At 40.8% G+C, this 16569-nt stretch overlaps 1 protein-coding gene across 1 annotated transcript in view; it reads left to right on the forward strand.

The window, feature by feature from the left end:
* Nucleotides 1-16569, forward strand: part of IARS2 (isoleucyl-tRNA synthetase 2, mitochondrial) — a 77095-nt gene that overhangs the window by 8730 nt on the left and 51796 nt on the right. Inside the window, exon 3 of the mRNA XM_011929458.1 lies at nt 15214-15373. Within this exon, the coding sequence (XP_011784848.1) occupies nt 15214-15373 (160 nt within the window). The remainder of the gene's footprint in view (nt 1-15213; nt 15374-16569) is intronic.

A 16569-nucleotide genomic window follows, 5' to 3' on the forward strand; every position in this document is an offset into this window, starting at 1 on the left:
TGGCACAATCTCGCCTCACTCCAACCTCCACCTCCCATGTTCGAGCAATTCTCCTGCCTCAGCCTCCCAAGTAGCTGGGATTACAAGTGCCCGCCACCATGCCTGGCTAATTTATGTATTTAGTAGAGACAGGGTTTCACCATGTTAGTCAGGCTGGTCTCGAACTCCTGACCTCAGGTGGTCCACCCACCTCAGCCTCCCAAAGTGCTGAGATTACAGGTATGCGCCACTGACTGGCAAAACATCTATTTCTTTAGTGATATTCTCTGTTAGATGTGACATTATCATCATACCTTCCTTTACCTCTTTAATCATGGATTCTGTTAGTTCTTTGAACATTTATGTCACTTTTGCAGTCTTTTTCTGTCACATTTGACATCTGATTACTTTTATAGGTAGTTTCTATTTTCTGCTTTCTTTCCCAGTGTGTGCATCATACTTTGTATTTCTTTGTATGTCTTGTAATTTTTTTTGTTGGAAACTGGGCATTTTTGATGTAGTAAATGAATAATGGCCTCTACCACCTCTGAGAGCTTGTAATTGTTATTTACTTGTGACCGACTGGATTATTTTCATGAAGTCTGTTTTTGCCTCCTCCCATTCTTCCCTTGTGTTAAGCCTCTGATTCTTAGGGAAGCATAGCTTTGGGTATGTCCACAGTCACCCTGGGATGACTGATTTTGGCAGAGCTCCTATCCTGTCTTTCCCTGACAACACCGATTTATTTAGCTGTGAGATTTTCTGGCTCTTGACTCTATTGTTTTCAGTAATTCCCTGGGGCATAAATTGCTCTGTAGACTAATCTAATCAAAGTGGAGATCTTTTGAAGGATATGTTCTTAATGTCAGTGTCTGATATTTGTTCTGATTGCAGGAGGGCTTCTCTTAGCTGTTTCTCCCCCTGGTTCTCTCCTCCAAGCTATGTGGCCTATAGTTTAGCCTGTATCATCTTGAACCTGTGGGTCTTCTAAACTGCCTTTTCCTATAGCCTTCACTGTTTCTGAGAGCCCCATTAGGACTGAACTTCTCAATGCTCTATTAATGGGAAGAGTTTGGTAACTATTCATTTTACTGCCTGCTTCTCTTCCAGCATGGTAACATCTTCCAGTCAGGTCTCTGGAGTAGGAACCACTGTACACGTCTGTGAGGGACACCCCCACTTTAGGAGTCAGATGTTTATGGGGTGGGCAGTAGCATAAGGTCCTCTTAAGCAGTCTTTCCTGGTATGCAACCATCATCTTATGAGTGAGGACAAGGGTAATCGGACTCCTAGTATTCCCAGCAGACCTACACTCTTCCATGAGTGGGGGCTGAGTGAAGAAAGGGAGCTTCTGCCTCTTGTCTACACTTGCCCAGAACTTAGCCTCAGCAATAGGTAGCTGGGGAAGGATGAGACATTTTGATGTCCTGCCCTTCCTGGGAAAGGTAGCCCTTGACTGGGAGCTGGGAAAATAGGGAACCTCGTGTTCCAGGCTGCAGCAATATTGGAGCGAGTAGTCTTGGCCTCGTTGAACTAACTGGTAGTGAGGAGAGAGGGCGTGGTCTTAGGTCAAATACCATAGACGCTCACTTTTCTTACCTAATTTTGAAGATTTGTCTTATATAGATGTTTCTGCGTTTGGTGTATACCTTTAGGATCAATTCCAGGGGCTTCAAATGGTTGTTTTTAAAAATAATTTTTACCGATTTTACTAGGAAACAGATGCACATAACTCCTCATGCTATCATTCCTGAAGTCAGACTTTGTTTCATTGTTTTTTTTTTTTTTCTGTTTTTAATTTCACTGATTTCTGCTTCTTTATTTATTTATTTATTTATTTATTTTTGAGACAGAGTCTTGCTCTGTTGCCTGGGCTGGAGTGCAGTGGTGCAATCTTGGCTCACTGCAACTTCTGCCTCCTGGGTTCAAGTGATTCTCATGCCTCAGCCTCACGAATAGCTGGGACTACAGCCGTTTTTAAAATTTTCCTTGAGGACAGGTGCAGTGGCTCATGCCTGTATTCTCAGCACTTTGTGAGGCCAAAGCAGGCAGATCATTTGAGGCCAGGAGTTTGAGACCAGCCTGGGCAACATGGTGAAACCCTGTATCTACTGAAAATACAAAAATTAGCTGGGCATGGTGGCACGCACCTGTAGTGTCAGCTATTTGGGAAGCTGAGGTGGGAGAATCACCTGAGCCTGGGCAGTCAAAAGCTGCAATGAGCCACGATCACACTATTGCACTCCAGATTGGGCGACAGAGTGAGACCCTGTTTCAATAACTAAAACAAAAATTTTCCTTGAGAATTTCTTTCTGATTCGTGATTTTTGTCACATGTGTGCTGTTTATAGGTTTTTATTTATTTATTTTTAATTTTTTGCAGAGACAAGTTCTTGCTATATTAACCAGGCTGGTCTCGAACTCCCAGCCTCAAGTGATCCTCTTGCCCTTGACCTCACAAATTTTGGGATTACAGGTGTGAGCTGCTGTGTCTGGCCTCACATGTGAGTTGTTTAGTTTTTAGGTGTTTGAAGATCTTTCTGTTATATTTCGTTTATTCATTTATATTTGAATCCATTATGGATGAAGAGCATATTCTATGATTTCAGTTCCTTTTTTTTCTTTTTGAGACAGAGTCTTGCACTGTCGCCCGGGCTGGAGTGCAGTGGCGTGATCTCGGCTCACCGCAACCTCTGCCTCCCGGATCCTGCCTCAGCCTCTGGAACAGCTGGGATTACAGGTGTGCGCCACCACGCCTGGCTAATTGTGTATTTTTAGTAGAGACGGGGTTTCTCCATGTTGGTCAGGCTGGTCTCGAACTCCCGACCTCAGATGATTCACCCACCTCCTCCTCTCAAAGTGCTGAGATTACAGGCATGAGCCACTGCGCCTGGCCTGATTTAAAAATTTTTTAAATTTGTTGAGTTTTATTTTTATGGCCCAAGATATGGTTTATTGTATTTTTTGCTCTGTTGACACATAATAGAAATGTACATTTTCTTTTGTTGGGTGTAGTTGTTTGTAATGTTCTTTACATCCTATTGGTTAATGTATTGTTGAGTTCATATATAACCTTGCTGATTTTTAGTTTAGGTCTATCAGTTGTTGAGAGAATTAAAGTCTCTACTTATAATTGTGCATTGTCTGTTTCTTCTTTAAGTTCTGTAACTTTTTGCTTTACGTGTTTTACACCTCTGATTTTTGGTGCACACATATTTAGGATTGCTATGTTTTCTTTGTGGATTGAACCTTTTATCATTATGTAGTTCTCTGTCTCTGGTAATTTTCTTTGTTCTCAAGTCTTTCAAGGCTCATGACAGTCTTGACTTCCCGAGCCCAAACAATCTTCCTGCCTCAACCCCCCAAGTAGTTGGGACTACAAGTGCATGCCACCACATCTGGCTAATATTTGTATTTTTTTTGTAGAGACAGGGTTTTGCCATGTTGCCCAGGCTGGTCTTGAACTCCTAAGCTCAAGTGATCTGCTCACCTTGGCCTCCCAAAATGCTGGTCTTACAGGAGTGAGCCACGGCGCCTGGCCTGAAGTCTGTTGTATCTGATATTAGTAGAGCACATGCTTTTTTTAAAAAAAATTGTTTGCATGATTTGTCTTTGTGTATCCTTTTTCTTTCAACTTGCCTGAATTGTTATATTGAAAGTGATTTTTTTTTTTGGTGGGGAGCATATAATAGGGTCATATTTTTAAAGTTCATGCTACCAGTTTCCTTATACATATATTTTTTTTCTTTTTTCTTTTTTTTTTTTGAGACGGAGTCCCACTCTGTCACCCAGGCTGGAGTGCAGTGGCGCTGTCTCACTCACTGCAACCTTTGCCTCCCAGGTTCAAGTGATTCTTCTGCCGCAGCCTCCTGAGTAGTTGGGATGACAGGCACCTGCCACCATACCCGGCTAATTTTTTTTGTATTTTTAGTAGAGATGGGGTTTCATCATGTTAGCCAGGATGGTCTCGATCTCCTGACCTCGTGATCTGCCCACCTCAGCCTCCCAAAGTGCTGGGATTACAGGCGTGAGCCACCGTGCCTGGCCACCAGTTTCTATATTTTAATTGGCTTGTTTAGGCTGCTTACACTTAACATAATTATTGATAATATTAAGGCTTAAGACTACCATTTAATTTCTTTGTTTTTTCTTTTTTCTGTTTTTTTTTGTTTTTCCATCTGCTTTTTCTTATCTTTCTATGGGTTACTTGAACTTTTTTTTAATATTACATTTTGATTTACCTATATTGTTTATGAGTGTATTTTTTTAGCTCTTTTAGTGGTTGATATATTTCATATATGTATATATATGTGTATTATAGATACCTGTGTATGTTATCACACATGCATATGTATACACATATACATATACATATATGCCATGTGTATCATGTTTATGTGTATATATCATATATGTGAATACATTTATCACAGTCTACTGGTATTGCTATTTCACCATTTCAAGTGAAGTATAGAAGCATGTGTCCTTTTATATCCCTTTACCCATCCCTATTTGTGATTTGGTTTACATATTTCCTCTACATGCATTTCTGTCCACATAAGACAGTGTTTGACAGTTATTTTTTCAACTGTGAAACATAATTTGTGATACGACTAAACAAAGTTTTTTATATTTACCCATATTTTTGCTTAGTGTTTTTTAGTCCTTCCTGATGTTCCAGGTCCTGCTTTATTTTTTTTTCTTGTTTTTCCCCTTTAGGAAATTTGCTTTAGCCATTCTTTTAGTGTAAATCTGCTGATCACAAATCTATTTCCTTTATCTGAGAATGTCTTGATTTCTCTTTCATTCTTAAAGTATATTTTTGTTGTCTGTAGCATTTGGGATTGATGATGATTCTTTTTCAGCACTTGAAAAGTACTGTGCCACTTCCTTCTGGCCTCCATGTTTTCTGATAAGAAATCTACTGTCATTTGAATTACTTTCCCCTTATAGGTAAGAGGCCAATTTTCTGTGACTGCTTTCAAGATACTTTGTCTTTCATTTCCAGAAGTTTAATTATGATATACTTTGGCATTGATTTCTTTGAATTTAGCCTGTTTGGAGTTTGTTCAGCTTTTTGAATTTGTAGGTTTATGTCTCCTGTTAAATCTGGGATGTTTTGGGCTATTATTTATTCTGTATTTTCTCAACTCTGAAAAAGTTTTCTTTCAGAACACCCATAATATGAATGTTAGATCTTTTGCTATAGGACCACAGGTTCCTGATTTGTTTTGTTTTGTTTTTGTTTTTGTTTTTCCCAGTCTGTTTTATCTCCAGAGGCCTTTTTTTTTTTTAAGACAGAGTCTCACCCTGTCACCCAGGCTGGAGTGCGGTGGTGCGATCTAGGCTCACTTCAACATCCGCCTTCTGGGTTCAAGCGATTTTCCTGCCTCAGCCGCCTCCTGAGTCACTGGTATTACCAGCGCACGCCACCACGCCTGGCTAATTTTTTGTATCTTTAGTAGAGGTGGGGTTTCACCATGTTGGCCAAGCTGTCCTCAAACTCCTGACCTCATGATCCACCCACCTCGGCCTCCCAAAGTGCTGAGATTCCAGGCATGAGCTACCATGGCTGGCCTTTTCCCTGCTTTTTAGACTGGGTAATTTCTATTCATCTATCTTAAATTTCAGTGGTTCTTTCCATTGTCCCCTCCATTTCATATTCACTGAGCTTTTTATTTTCACTATTTTTCATTTATAAAAATTTTCATTTAATTTTTCTTGGTATCTTCTATTTCTTTGCTGAAACTTTGTTTCTTTGCTTAGGCTTTCTACTCTTTCATGTTTTTCAAGTGTGTTTTTATCATGGCTGCTTTACAGTGTTTGTCAGCTAAGGCTAACTTGCCTGTCATCTCAATGTTGGTTATCCATTGGTTGTCTTTTTTCATATAGTTTCAAATCCTCCTGGTTCTTAGTATGATGAGTGGTTCTTTTAGTTGAAACATTTTGTGTATTGTGAGATTCTGAAGCTTATTTAAATGTTCTGTGTTAGCTGGCTTCTCTGACCCCACGCTAACAGTAGACAGGGATCACTGCCTGGCTACAGCTGGTGGATACAGAAGTCTAGACTCTCCACTCAGCCTTTCTTGACACCGAAGAAGGGGGCTTCTCATTGCTGCAGGGAAGGGTAGGAGTTCCGCCTCCCCCTAGGCTTTCCCTGATACCATCCTGGCTAGAAGTAGTGTGCCTTGTTAATGCATTCTGCCTGACCTCTGCTGACACCTTGGCAGGAGTAGACTGGTATTCTCTCTACTGGGCAGTGGTGAAAGTCCTGACTCTGCATTCATCCTCCTCTGACACCACCCATTGGAAATAGGGAGGGATGCCTCCTCCTCGTTGCTCTGTGGGAGTGGAAGTCCAGGCTCCCCGCCGGGTCTTCACTGACAGTGCAGAGGTGTTCTCATTACTACCCGGTGGGAATGAAATCTTCACTCCCTACTTGGCTTTCTTGTACCACCCTGGTGGAGGAGAAGGGGTTAGGGTGCCTTGTGATACATTGCTGAGGATAGATGTCTAGGCTTCCCTCTCCGCTTTTGTTCAAAGGGGTGTGGGTGAGGCTGCATTTTTTCTGTGGTAGTTGGTTAGAGCAGTTAGAGCTGTCGTTTTAGTTTCCTGTCTTGCTAGGTTCCCCTCTCCTGTTTTTTGTTTTGTTTTGTTTTTGGGTTGTTGTTGTTCCTTTGGCCCAGAGAGAAAAGGCTTTTGTTTTGGCTTCTTTTGATCTGTACCTGTTGTTATTTCCAGGTTGCTGGCTTCTTTAGCCTGTCTAGGGCATATGAGGCAAAAAGAAAACCCAGGAAGCTCGCCACTATGTTGTTCCTGGGTCCTAAGGTCTTGAGATAGTCTTCTGCTTTTAGAGTCTTTTTTTTTTTTTTCCTCAATCTCCGCCTCCCAGGTTCAAGCGCTTCTCCTGTCTTGGCCTCCCAAGTAGCTGGGACTATAGTCGTGTGCCCCCATGCCCAGCTAATTTCTGTATTTTTAGTAGAGATGGGGTTTCATCATGTTGACCAGGAGGGTCTCAATCTCTTGACCTCATGATCCGCCCGCATTGGCCTCCCAAAGTGCTGGGATTACAGGCGTGAGCCACCGTGCCCAGCCTCTTTTAGAGTCTTTTCGTGCTATTTAAATATATAATATCCAGGATTTTGAAAAATTGTATTCGATTTTTTAGTCAATATATGATTCAGAATTTTTTATAAAGAAAAAATGATAAAATTATATTTAATTGAAGGAGTAGGGGAATGTATTTCTATTCCATCTTCCCAGAAGCAGAAAGTCTGTTTTGAAACTTTTTTTGTTTTTTTTTTTTTTTGAGACAGAATCTCACTCTGTCACCCAGGCTGGAGTGCAGTGGGACCATATTGGCTCGCTGCAACCTCTGTCTCCTGGGTTCAGGCAATTCTTCTGCCTCAACCTCCTAAGTAGCTGGGATTACAGGCGCCCACTACCACACCCTGCTAAATTTTTTATATTTTTAGTAGAGACGGGGTTTCACCATGTTGGCCAGGCTGGTCTCGACCTCTGTACCTCAGGTGATCCACCTGCCTTGGCCTCCCAAAGTGCTGGGATTACGGACGTGAGCCGCCGAACCCGGCCTATTTTGAAACTTCTAAAAAAGTTAACTTTTTTTTTTTTTTTCTGATTATAAAGGTAGATTTGGAAAACACAAGAAAACTGAAAGAAGAAAATTAAAATTTGTCGGCACAGTGGCTTACACGTGTAATCCCAGCACTTTGGGAGACTGGGGTGGGTGGATTGCTTGAGTCCAGGAGTTTGAGACCAGCCTGGGCAACATGGTGAAACCCTGTTTCTACTAAACACATAAAAAATAGCGTACTGGCGTGCACCTGTAATCCCAGCTACTCGGCAGGCATGAGAATCGCCAAGATTGCGCCACTGCACTCCAGCCTGGGTGACAGAGCGAGACCCTGAGACCCTGTCTCAAAGGAAAAAACAAAAAGAAAATTAAAATTACTCTAATCCTACCAGCCAGACGTAAGCACTATTAATAATTTAGGCTAGTTTCTTAGTATTTTTTAGAGACTGGGTCTCACTATATTGCCGAGGCTGGCACATTGAACTTGTGGGCTCAAGTGATTCTCTGGCCTCATCCTCCCGAGTAATTGGGACTCCTTAGTATTTTTATTTTTTATTTTTTATATATATATATTTTTTGAGACGGAGTCTCGCGCTGTCGCCCAGGCTGGAGTGCAGTGGTGCGATCACGGCTCACTACAAGCACCACCTCCCGAGTTCACGCCATTCTCCTGCCTCAGCCTTCTGAGTAGCTGGGACTACAGGCGCCCGCCACCATGCCTGGCTAATTTTTTGTATTTTTAGTAGAGATGGGGTTTCACTGTGTTAGCCAGGATGGTCTTGATCTCCTGACCTCGTGATCCGCCCGCCTCGGCCTCCCAAAGTGCTGGGATTGCAGGTGTGAGCCACCGCACCCAGTCTGGACTCCTTATTATTTTTAATGTTACAAAAAGTTGTGGGCCAGCCACAGTGGCTCATACCTATAATACCAGCACTTTGGGAGGCCAAGACAGGAGGATTGCCTGAGCCTAAAAGTTCGAGACCAGCCTGGGCAACATCGGGAGACCTTGTCTCTACAAAAAAATAAAAAAAAATTAAGCCAGATGTGGTGGCATGAGCCTGTGGTTCCAGCTACTTGGGAGGCTGAGGTGCAAGGATCACTTGGGTCTGGGAAGTGGAGGCTATAATGAGTTGTGATTGTACCACTGCACTGTAGCTTGGTTGACAGAGCAAGACCCTATCTCAAGGAAAAAAAAAAAAAAAGTTTATGTTGTTTTTGTGTCTTCCCTTTTCTCCTAAAGCTTTTATTTATTTTATTTTATTTTTATTTTTTGAGATGGAATCTCACTCTGTCACCTAGGCTGGAGTGCAGTGGCGTGATCTCGGCTCACTGCAACCCCAGCCTCCTGGGTTTAAGTGATTCTCATGCCTGAGCTTCCCGAGTAGCTGGGATTACAGGCCTACGCCACCACACTCAGCTAACTTTTGCATTTTTAGTAGAGACAGGGTTTCGCCATGTTGGCCAGGCTGGTTTTGAACTCCTGACCTCAGGTGATCCACCTGCCTTGGCCTCCCAAAGTGCTGGGATTGCAGGCATGAGCCACTGTGCCCGGCCCTCCTAATGTTTTTAATATAAACAATTTCCCACCTTGTTATACCTTACTTAGGTGTTTTAATGACTGTATAACAGTACGATATAATGAATATTTTACTGCCTATAACTTTTTGAAAAATTCAGATTATTTCTTTGAGGTATACTACTACACAGAAATTACCAGATACTTAGTGCTAAACTGCTTTTCAATAGGTTATATCACTTTTTCTTTTTTTTTTTTTGAGATGGAGTCTCATTCTGTCGCCAGGCCGGAGTGCAGTGGCATGATCTCTGCTCACGGCAACCTCCTCCTCTCAGGCTCAAGCGATTCTCCTGCCTCAGCCTCCCAAGGAGCTGGGACTACAGGCGCAAACCATCATGCCTGGCTAATTTTTGTATTGTTAGTAGAGATGGGGTTTCACCACGTTGGCCAGGATGGTCTCAGTATCTTGACCTTGTGATCTACCCACCTTGGCCTTCCAAAGTGCTGGAATTACAGGCATAAGCCACTGTGCCTGGCTGGTTATATCACTTTTAATACTACAACCAAACTTGAGAGACTTACCTTATTATACACAACTAACATTGAAAATTATTGCTAACTTGAGTATATATTGCTAATTTGACAGGCAAAATGTAATATTTAAATGTTTTAATTTGCCTATCTGTGATTTCTGTGTGCTTTGATTTTTGCATTGATTTATGATAATACATGTCTAATTCTTTATTTGGACTTTTTTGGGGTTGATGTCCTAAGTTGAGTATCTAAATTGATTTTTTTTTTTTTCCAAACAGCAAATATGTTCTTTCAGCACTATTCCATTGCCATGGTTCTCTGAGCCTTTTGTAGTCACACATATTAGATACATTTTAGGGCTATCTTTGTTCTGATAATTGAACTCTATTCTTTTGATGCTTTGGCTAGTTGAAATTTTGGAAATTTTGTTAGAAAAAGTGGCTGCGCTTTAGGTAAAAGAAATGTTAACTAACCTGTTTTAATCTTGAATTACAGTAGTAGCTCATTTTGGATGGCTACAATGGGGCTTAAATACATCTTGGTAATGAAGTACTATATAATCTTAAAAGGAATGAGGTAGATCTACATGCACTGACATAAAACATGTATTAAATGAGAGTAGAAAAATACGTTTTAAAACTGTATTATATTAGCATCTACTTTTATAAAAAATTTAAAAACTTAATTATTATTATTATTTTTTTGGAGACAGAGTCTCACTCTATCCCCCAAGCTGGAGTACAGTGGCATGATCTTGGCTCACTGCAACTTCTGGCTTCTGGGTGCAAGCGATTCTCATGCCTCAGCCTCCTGAGTAGTTGGGATTACAGGTACACACTACCACACCCAGCTAATTTTTATATTTTCAGTAGAGATGGGGTTTCACCTTGTTGGCCAGGCTGGTCTCGAACTCCTGACCTCAGGTGATCCACCCACCTCGACCTCCCAAAGTGCTGCGATTACAGGCATGAGCCACTGCACCCAGTCAATATTTATTATTATTATTATTATTATTTTATTTATTTATTTTTGGGATGGAGTTTGCACTGTTGCCTGGACTGGAGTGCACTGGTACAATCTTGGCTTACTGCAACCTCCACCTCCCAGATTCAAGCTATTCTTCTGCCTCAGCCTCCCAAGTAGCCGCGATTACAGGTCCCCGCCACCATGCCCAGCTAATTTTTTGTATTTTTAGTAGAGATAGGGTTGCACCATGTTGGCCAGGCTGGTCTCGCGAACTCCTGACTTCGTGATCCGCATACCTTGGCCTCCCAAAGTGCTGGGATTACAGGCATGAGCCACTGTGCCAAGCCAATATTGATTATTTTTATAACACTTGAATTTTTTTTGCTTTTTTTTTCACAGAATCTCACTATCTTGCCCAGGCTAGCCTCAAACCCTGGGCTCAAGCAGTCTTTCTGCCCTAGCCTCCTGAGTAGCTGGGACTACAGGTGCATGCTCTGTGCCAGGCTTGACATTTTTTGAAACAAGGAACCTATATTACTCTTGTAATCACAAACAACAAATATAAATACAAACAAAAAATGAGCTTAATAGCTAAAATGTACATCTGGAAAGTAAATGGGTTTGAATATTTAAGAAAATTTAGAGAAAGATGAAGAATGACTTGCTGTACCAGAGAGGAATATACTACAGTATTGAAGCAGTCTAGTTCTGGTGCCGATGAATAAAACTAAATAGATTAGTCTGGCTTACTCTTGTCTAGTCCAATATACTCTTACTATTTACCACTTAGAAGCTTCAGCAGATACTATCTTTGCTTTAAAATTATTGCTGTTATGTCTTTACCTCTATTTAAATTATATAAGGCTCCTCATTTCTCTTATCCATTTTGCTTCTGGAACTTTCTGCTGCATGTATTCAAAGAGTAAAGATATTAATTTGAGAAAAATAATTATCTTTTCTTTTTTTTTTTTTTTTGAGATGGAGTCTCGCTCTGTCGCCCAGACTGGAGTGTGGTGGTGGCGCGATCTCAGCTTATTGCAACCTCCATCTCCTGGGTTCAAGCGATTCTCCTGCCTCACCCTCCTGAGAAGCTGGGATTACAGGCGCGCACTACCACGCCTGGCTAATTTTTGTGTTTTTAGTAGAGACAGGGTTTCACCATGTTAGCCAGGCTGGTCTCGAACTCCTGACCTCATGATCTACCCACCTCGACCTCCCACAGTGCTGGCATTACAGGTATGAGCCACCGCGCCTGGCCAGCTATTGTTTTAAATATACACAGTAAGATCACGTTTTGTGATATAAATACAGAACAAAACTCTTAATATTCCAAACCTTTCTGCAAGGAGTAGAAGAGCCAGCTCTAACTGGATTAAGCAAAAAGAGAGAGAGAATTTACTGGCTATTTTAACTGTAGAGTCCAGATAGTTTTAGCCACCTGCATGGCTGGATCAGGAACTCAAATAAAATTAAGAATTGGTTTCTCTCTGTCTTTCACTCTTTGGTAGGCTTTCTACTTTTGGTGACTGTCCTGCCCCAGACCCCCAGCACATTTCCCGGCAGTTTCTGGCTTACATTATTCTACCTTCTCTTTCCCAACAGTTTGTTTTTTTTTTTTTTTTTTTGAGACAGAGTCTCGCTTAGTCGCCCAGGCTGGAGTGCTGCAGTGGTGCAATCTTGACTCACTGCAAGCTCTGCCTCCCGGATTCATGCCATTCTTCTGCCTCAGCCTCCCAAGTAGCTGGGACTACAGGTGCCCACCACCACACCCAGCTAATTTTTTGTATTTTTAGTAGAGATAGGTTTTCACCGTGTTAGCTGGAATGGTCTCCATCTCCTGACCTCGTGATCCGCCCACTTTGGCCTCCCAAAGTGCTGGGATTACAGTCGTGCGCCCGGCCCCCAGCAATTCTTATGAAAGTCCTGGAATTGAATCTCATTGGCCTGATTTGGGTCACACATCTATCTCTGAATCAGTCATTGCAGACTTGGGGATAGAATATGTTAATGGCTACAATGGATCACGTGTTTTACTCTTGGAGCTGGAGCAGAGGGAGCCAGCTCCGTGTGGATTGAGGGCAAAGGAATAATTGGCATTTTTTTTTTTTTTTTTCCTTTAAGACAGAGTCTCGCTCTGTCGCCCAGGCAGGAGTGCAGTGGCGCGATCTCAGCTCACTGCAAGCTCCGCCTCCCGGGTTCACGCCATTCTCCTGCCTCAGCCTCCTGAGTAGCTGGTACTACAGGCGCTCGCCACCACACCTGGCTAATTTTTTGTATTTTTAGTTGAGACGGAGTTTTACTGTGTTAGCCAGGATGGTCTCAATCTCCTGACTTCGTGATCCGCCTGCCTGAGCCTCCCAAAGTGCTGGGATTACAGGCGTGAGCCACCACTCCCGGCCAAAACAGTGGCATCTTACAAAACTCTGTCTTATATAAAGAGATGGCTTCTTGAAGCCTTACGAAGAGCATGGGCACTTTGGAACTAGGAGGGGACCAATTCTTGCCTTTCCTCACACTAATTATAGTCTTGCTTGGTTTTTCCGCTTCCTAGAATGCATCAACAGAATATTCACATGGATCACCTTCTCATTTCTTTCAGGTTCTGTTCTAATGTCATCCCATCAGGCTTTCCTGACTTCCCTCTAAAATGGTACCACCCTCAGCAACTAAATGTCATTTTCTAACCCTGTAATTTGCTTTCTTCTCCATAGTGTGTGATATGTTGGTATATATTCTGTGTTCCTCCATGAGAACACAGAATATATGTTTTTTTGGTTTACTACCATATTCTAGGTACCATATTCTTGACATATAATAGGCATTCAGATATTTATCTGTCAAACAAAGCAATATATGAATATTAGAAAAACGAAAGGAGCAGAGATAAGTGACTCAAGTATGGAAGAACTTTTTTTGGGGAGAAGGAGGATGGTGGTTGATACTGAGGAGTTAGTAAAATATTCCTATTACATTGCTACTATTCTTTTCACTAGAGGCTTCATATATTACATTTTATTATTACATTTTAGAATCCTTATTAGGTACACTATTAGTTATTAGTTCAAGTAATTGATTTCATCCTGTTCATATGACTGAGAGCAACACTATTCAATAGAAATACAAGGCAAGCGGCTGGGCGCAGTGGGTCACACCTGTAATCCCAGCACTTTGGGAGGCTGAGGCGGGCGGATCATCAGGTCAGGAGTTCGAGACCAGCCTGGCCAACATGGTGAAGCCCCCCTCTCTACTGAAAATACAAAAAAATTAGCTGGGCATGGTGGTGCGCGCCTGTAATCCAGCTACTCAGGAGGCTGAGGCAGGAGAATCACTTGAACCTGGGAGGCAGAGGTTGCAATGAGCCGGGATTGCACCACTGTATTCCAGCCTGGGCAACAGAGCGCGACTGTGTTTCAAAAAAGAAAAAATAAAAGAAAGAAATATAATGCAAGCTATAAATTTGTGCCACATAGGTAAGTTAAAATTTTTCTAGTGGCCCCAGAAAATAATGAAAAGGAACAAGCAAAATTAATTTTAATATTATATTTAACTCAAGATACCTGAAGTATCATTTCAACATACAGTCAATGTAAAAAATTTTGGAGATATATCACATTTTTGTAACACGTTTGAAATCAGGTATATATTTCATAATTTACATCACATCTGAATTCGGACTGGCACCAAAAATCACATGTGGCCAGTGGCTACTGTATAAGATACCATCATTTAGAGCATATATGCATCCATGTATTCATGTATTTGATAAATATAGACGTCAGTGCCAGAAACCATTCAAAAAGCTGGAATTCACAGGTGAAGAGGACAGATGGGCTCTCTGATTTCATGGAGTTTATGTTTTACAGGGAAGAGACAAAAAAATAAGTAAACAATTTCCAAAGAGGTAAGTAGAAAGGAGGTTATTTATATGATGATTGATTTAAATAATATACCCAGAGTAAAGTGTACCAATCTTAAGTATGTATAGCTAGATGAATTGTTTTTTTTTTTAATATGACAACCACTCAGATCACAAGTCTCCTTCCTGTTCATTAGTAAACAGTTTGAAATTAGAATTTTTAAAGGGGGGAAGGGATGGGAGGAGAATGTAATATCTTTTCTACTTTTGATAGATATGGACAGGAGGAAATTGTTTTCTGGACTACTGGGCTAATGGTCAGAGCACTGTTTCCTTTTGGGAAGAAGGAAATTGAGCTTGGAGGCAAATCTATCCTTTGCCTTTGATTCCCCATTTCTGCTATGGTAATACATTTTTTAAAAGGCTCTGCTGCCCTCTAGTATCTAAAATGAACTTAAAAAGGTAAATTAGTTCTAGAACTATACCTAATGAAGAGGTCTACTGTTTTAGTAAGGGTTTTGTCAGTGACAGAGTTAACCATAATATTCCATTCTGTGAGTACACTATAAGTTCTGCGATGGTTCGATGATATTTCTTAGCTCAATATAAATAATATTAGACTATTTGTGTTAATAGTTTTTTGGTAAGAGTTAATTTATACATTTCCTTTCAAATTGCAGTTTTAAAAATGGTATTAAGTGTAAAAAAACATAAATTGTAGGCCAAATGTTTTATGTATGAATGATAATTATCATTTTATCTTTGCAGATTTTGAAAGACATAGCCAATCGATTCCATATGATGAGTGGCTCCAAAATACATTTTGTGCCCGGCTGGGATTGTCATGGGTTGCCCATTGAAATAAAAGTATTATCAGAACTTGGTAGAGAAGCTCAGAATCTTTCAGCTATGGAAATTAGAGAGAAAGGTAAATAATCTCTGTTTCTGTTTTAAACTGATATTTGTAAACACTTAGGGTCCTTGGAAAAGTCAGAGTTTTACCAAAGGAACCTTTTGTTTTTGTTTGGTTTGGTTATAATGAGATCTATTGGAAATGCCTTTCTGTCACAGAAAATTCAGATTTTATTTCATTGATTTTTGTAAGAACTTATGTTTGGATATTGAAGGAAAGACTTTGTGAGCATTTCTAATTGTATTCTCAGTTTCTTAATGTTCATATTTTATAAAATTATTTTTTGGTATATTCTTTTTTTTACTTTCCTCAAGGGGGCTTGTTGACTTATTTCAGGTGTTAAGCCATAATTAAATTTTAAAATACATATATTTTACATTAATCTCTTATTTTGTCCTTTTTCTTCAGTCGACTGGGCCAAGGAGTACTTTCCTTTGCTTATATGTTGTACTGTTGTACATTTGGATATAACTGTGAAGATTTTTTTACTTCCTTGTGAAACCTATTATCATTGGCTTACATTTGATATTCTGATTAATTTTTTGTGTATAATGAAATGAAAATTACTATCTGATCTTTTCTTAAATTAAGAAACAATAAGGAATAATTTTTCCAGTTTATTTTTTCCAGTGAAGTGATTGTATAAAGTCTGGAAAATACAGAAGACAGCAATAAAATTTTAACTTTTGCAATTTCAGTTAATTTTATAATTTGTTGTAGGTATCTTCTGAACACTGTTGACCTTCAAATTATTTTTCTATTAAAAAATTTTATAGGCTGAGTGCAGTGGCTCATGCCTGTAATCCTAGCACTTTGGGAGGCTGAAGCAGGTGGATCACCTGAGGTCAGGAGTTTGAGACCATCCTGGCCAACATGGCAAAACCCTGTCTCTACTAAAAATACCAAATAATTAGCCAGACGTGGTGGTGCACGCCTGTAGTTCCAGCTACTAGGGAGGCTGAGGCACGAGAATCGCTTGAACCTGGGTGGCAGAGGTTGCAGTGAGCTGAGATCGTACCACTGCACTCCAGCCTGGGCAACAGAGTGAGACTCCATCTCAAAAAAATTTTTTTTAATATTCTAAACTGTCGGCCGGGCGCGGTGGCTCAAGCCTGTAATCCCAGCACTTTGGGAGGCGGAGACAGGCGGATCACGAGGTCAGGAGATCGAGACCATCCTGGCTAACACGGTGAAACCCCGTCTCTACTAAA

This window comes from Colobus angolensis, unplaced genomic scaffold, assembly GCF_000951035.1.
Source record: "Colobus angolensis palliatus isolate OR3802 unplaced genomic scaffold, Cang.pa_1.0 Scaffold81, whole genome shotgun sequence".
Lineage (NCBI taxonomy): Eukaryota > Metazoa > Chordata > Mammalia > Primates > Cercopithecidae > Colobus > Colobus angolensis.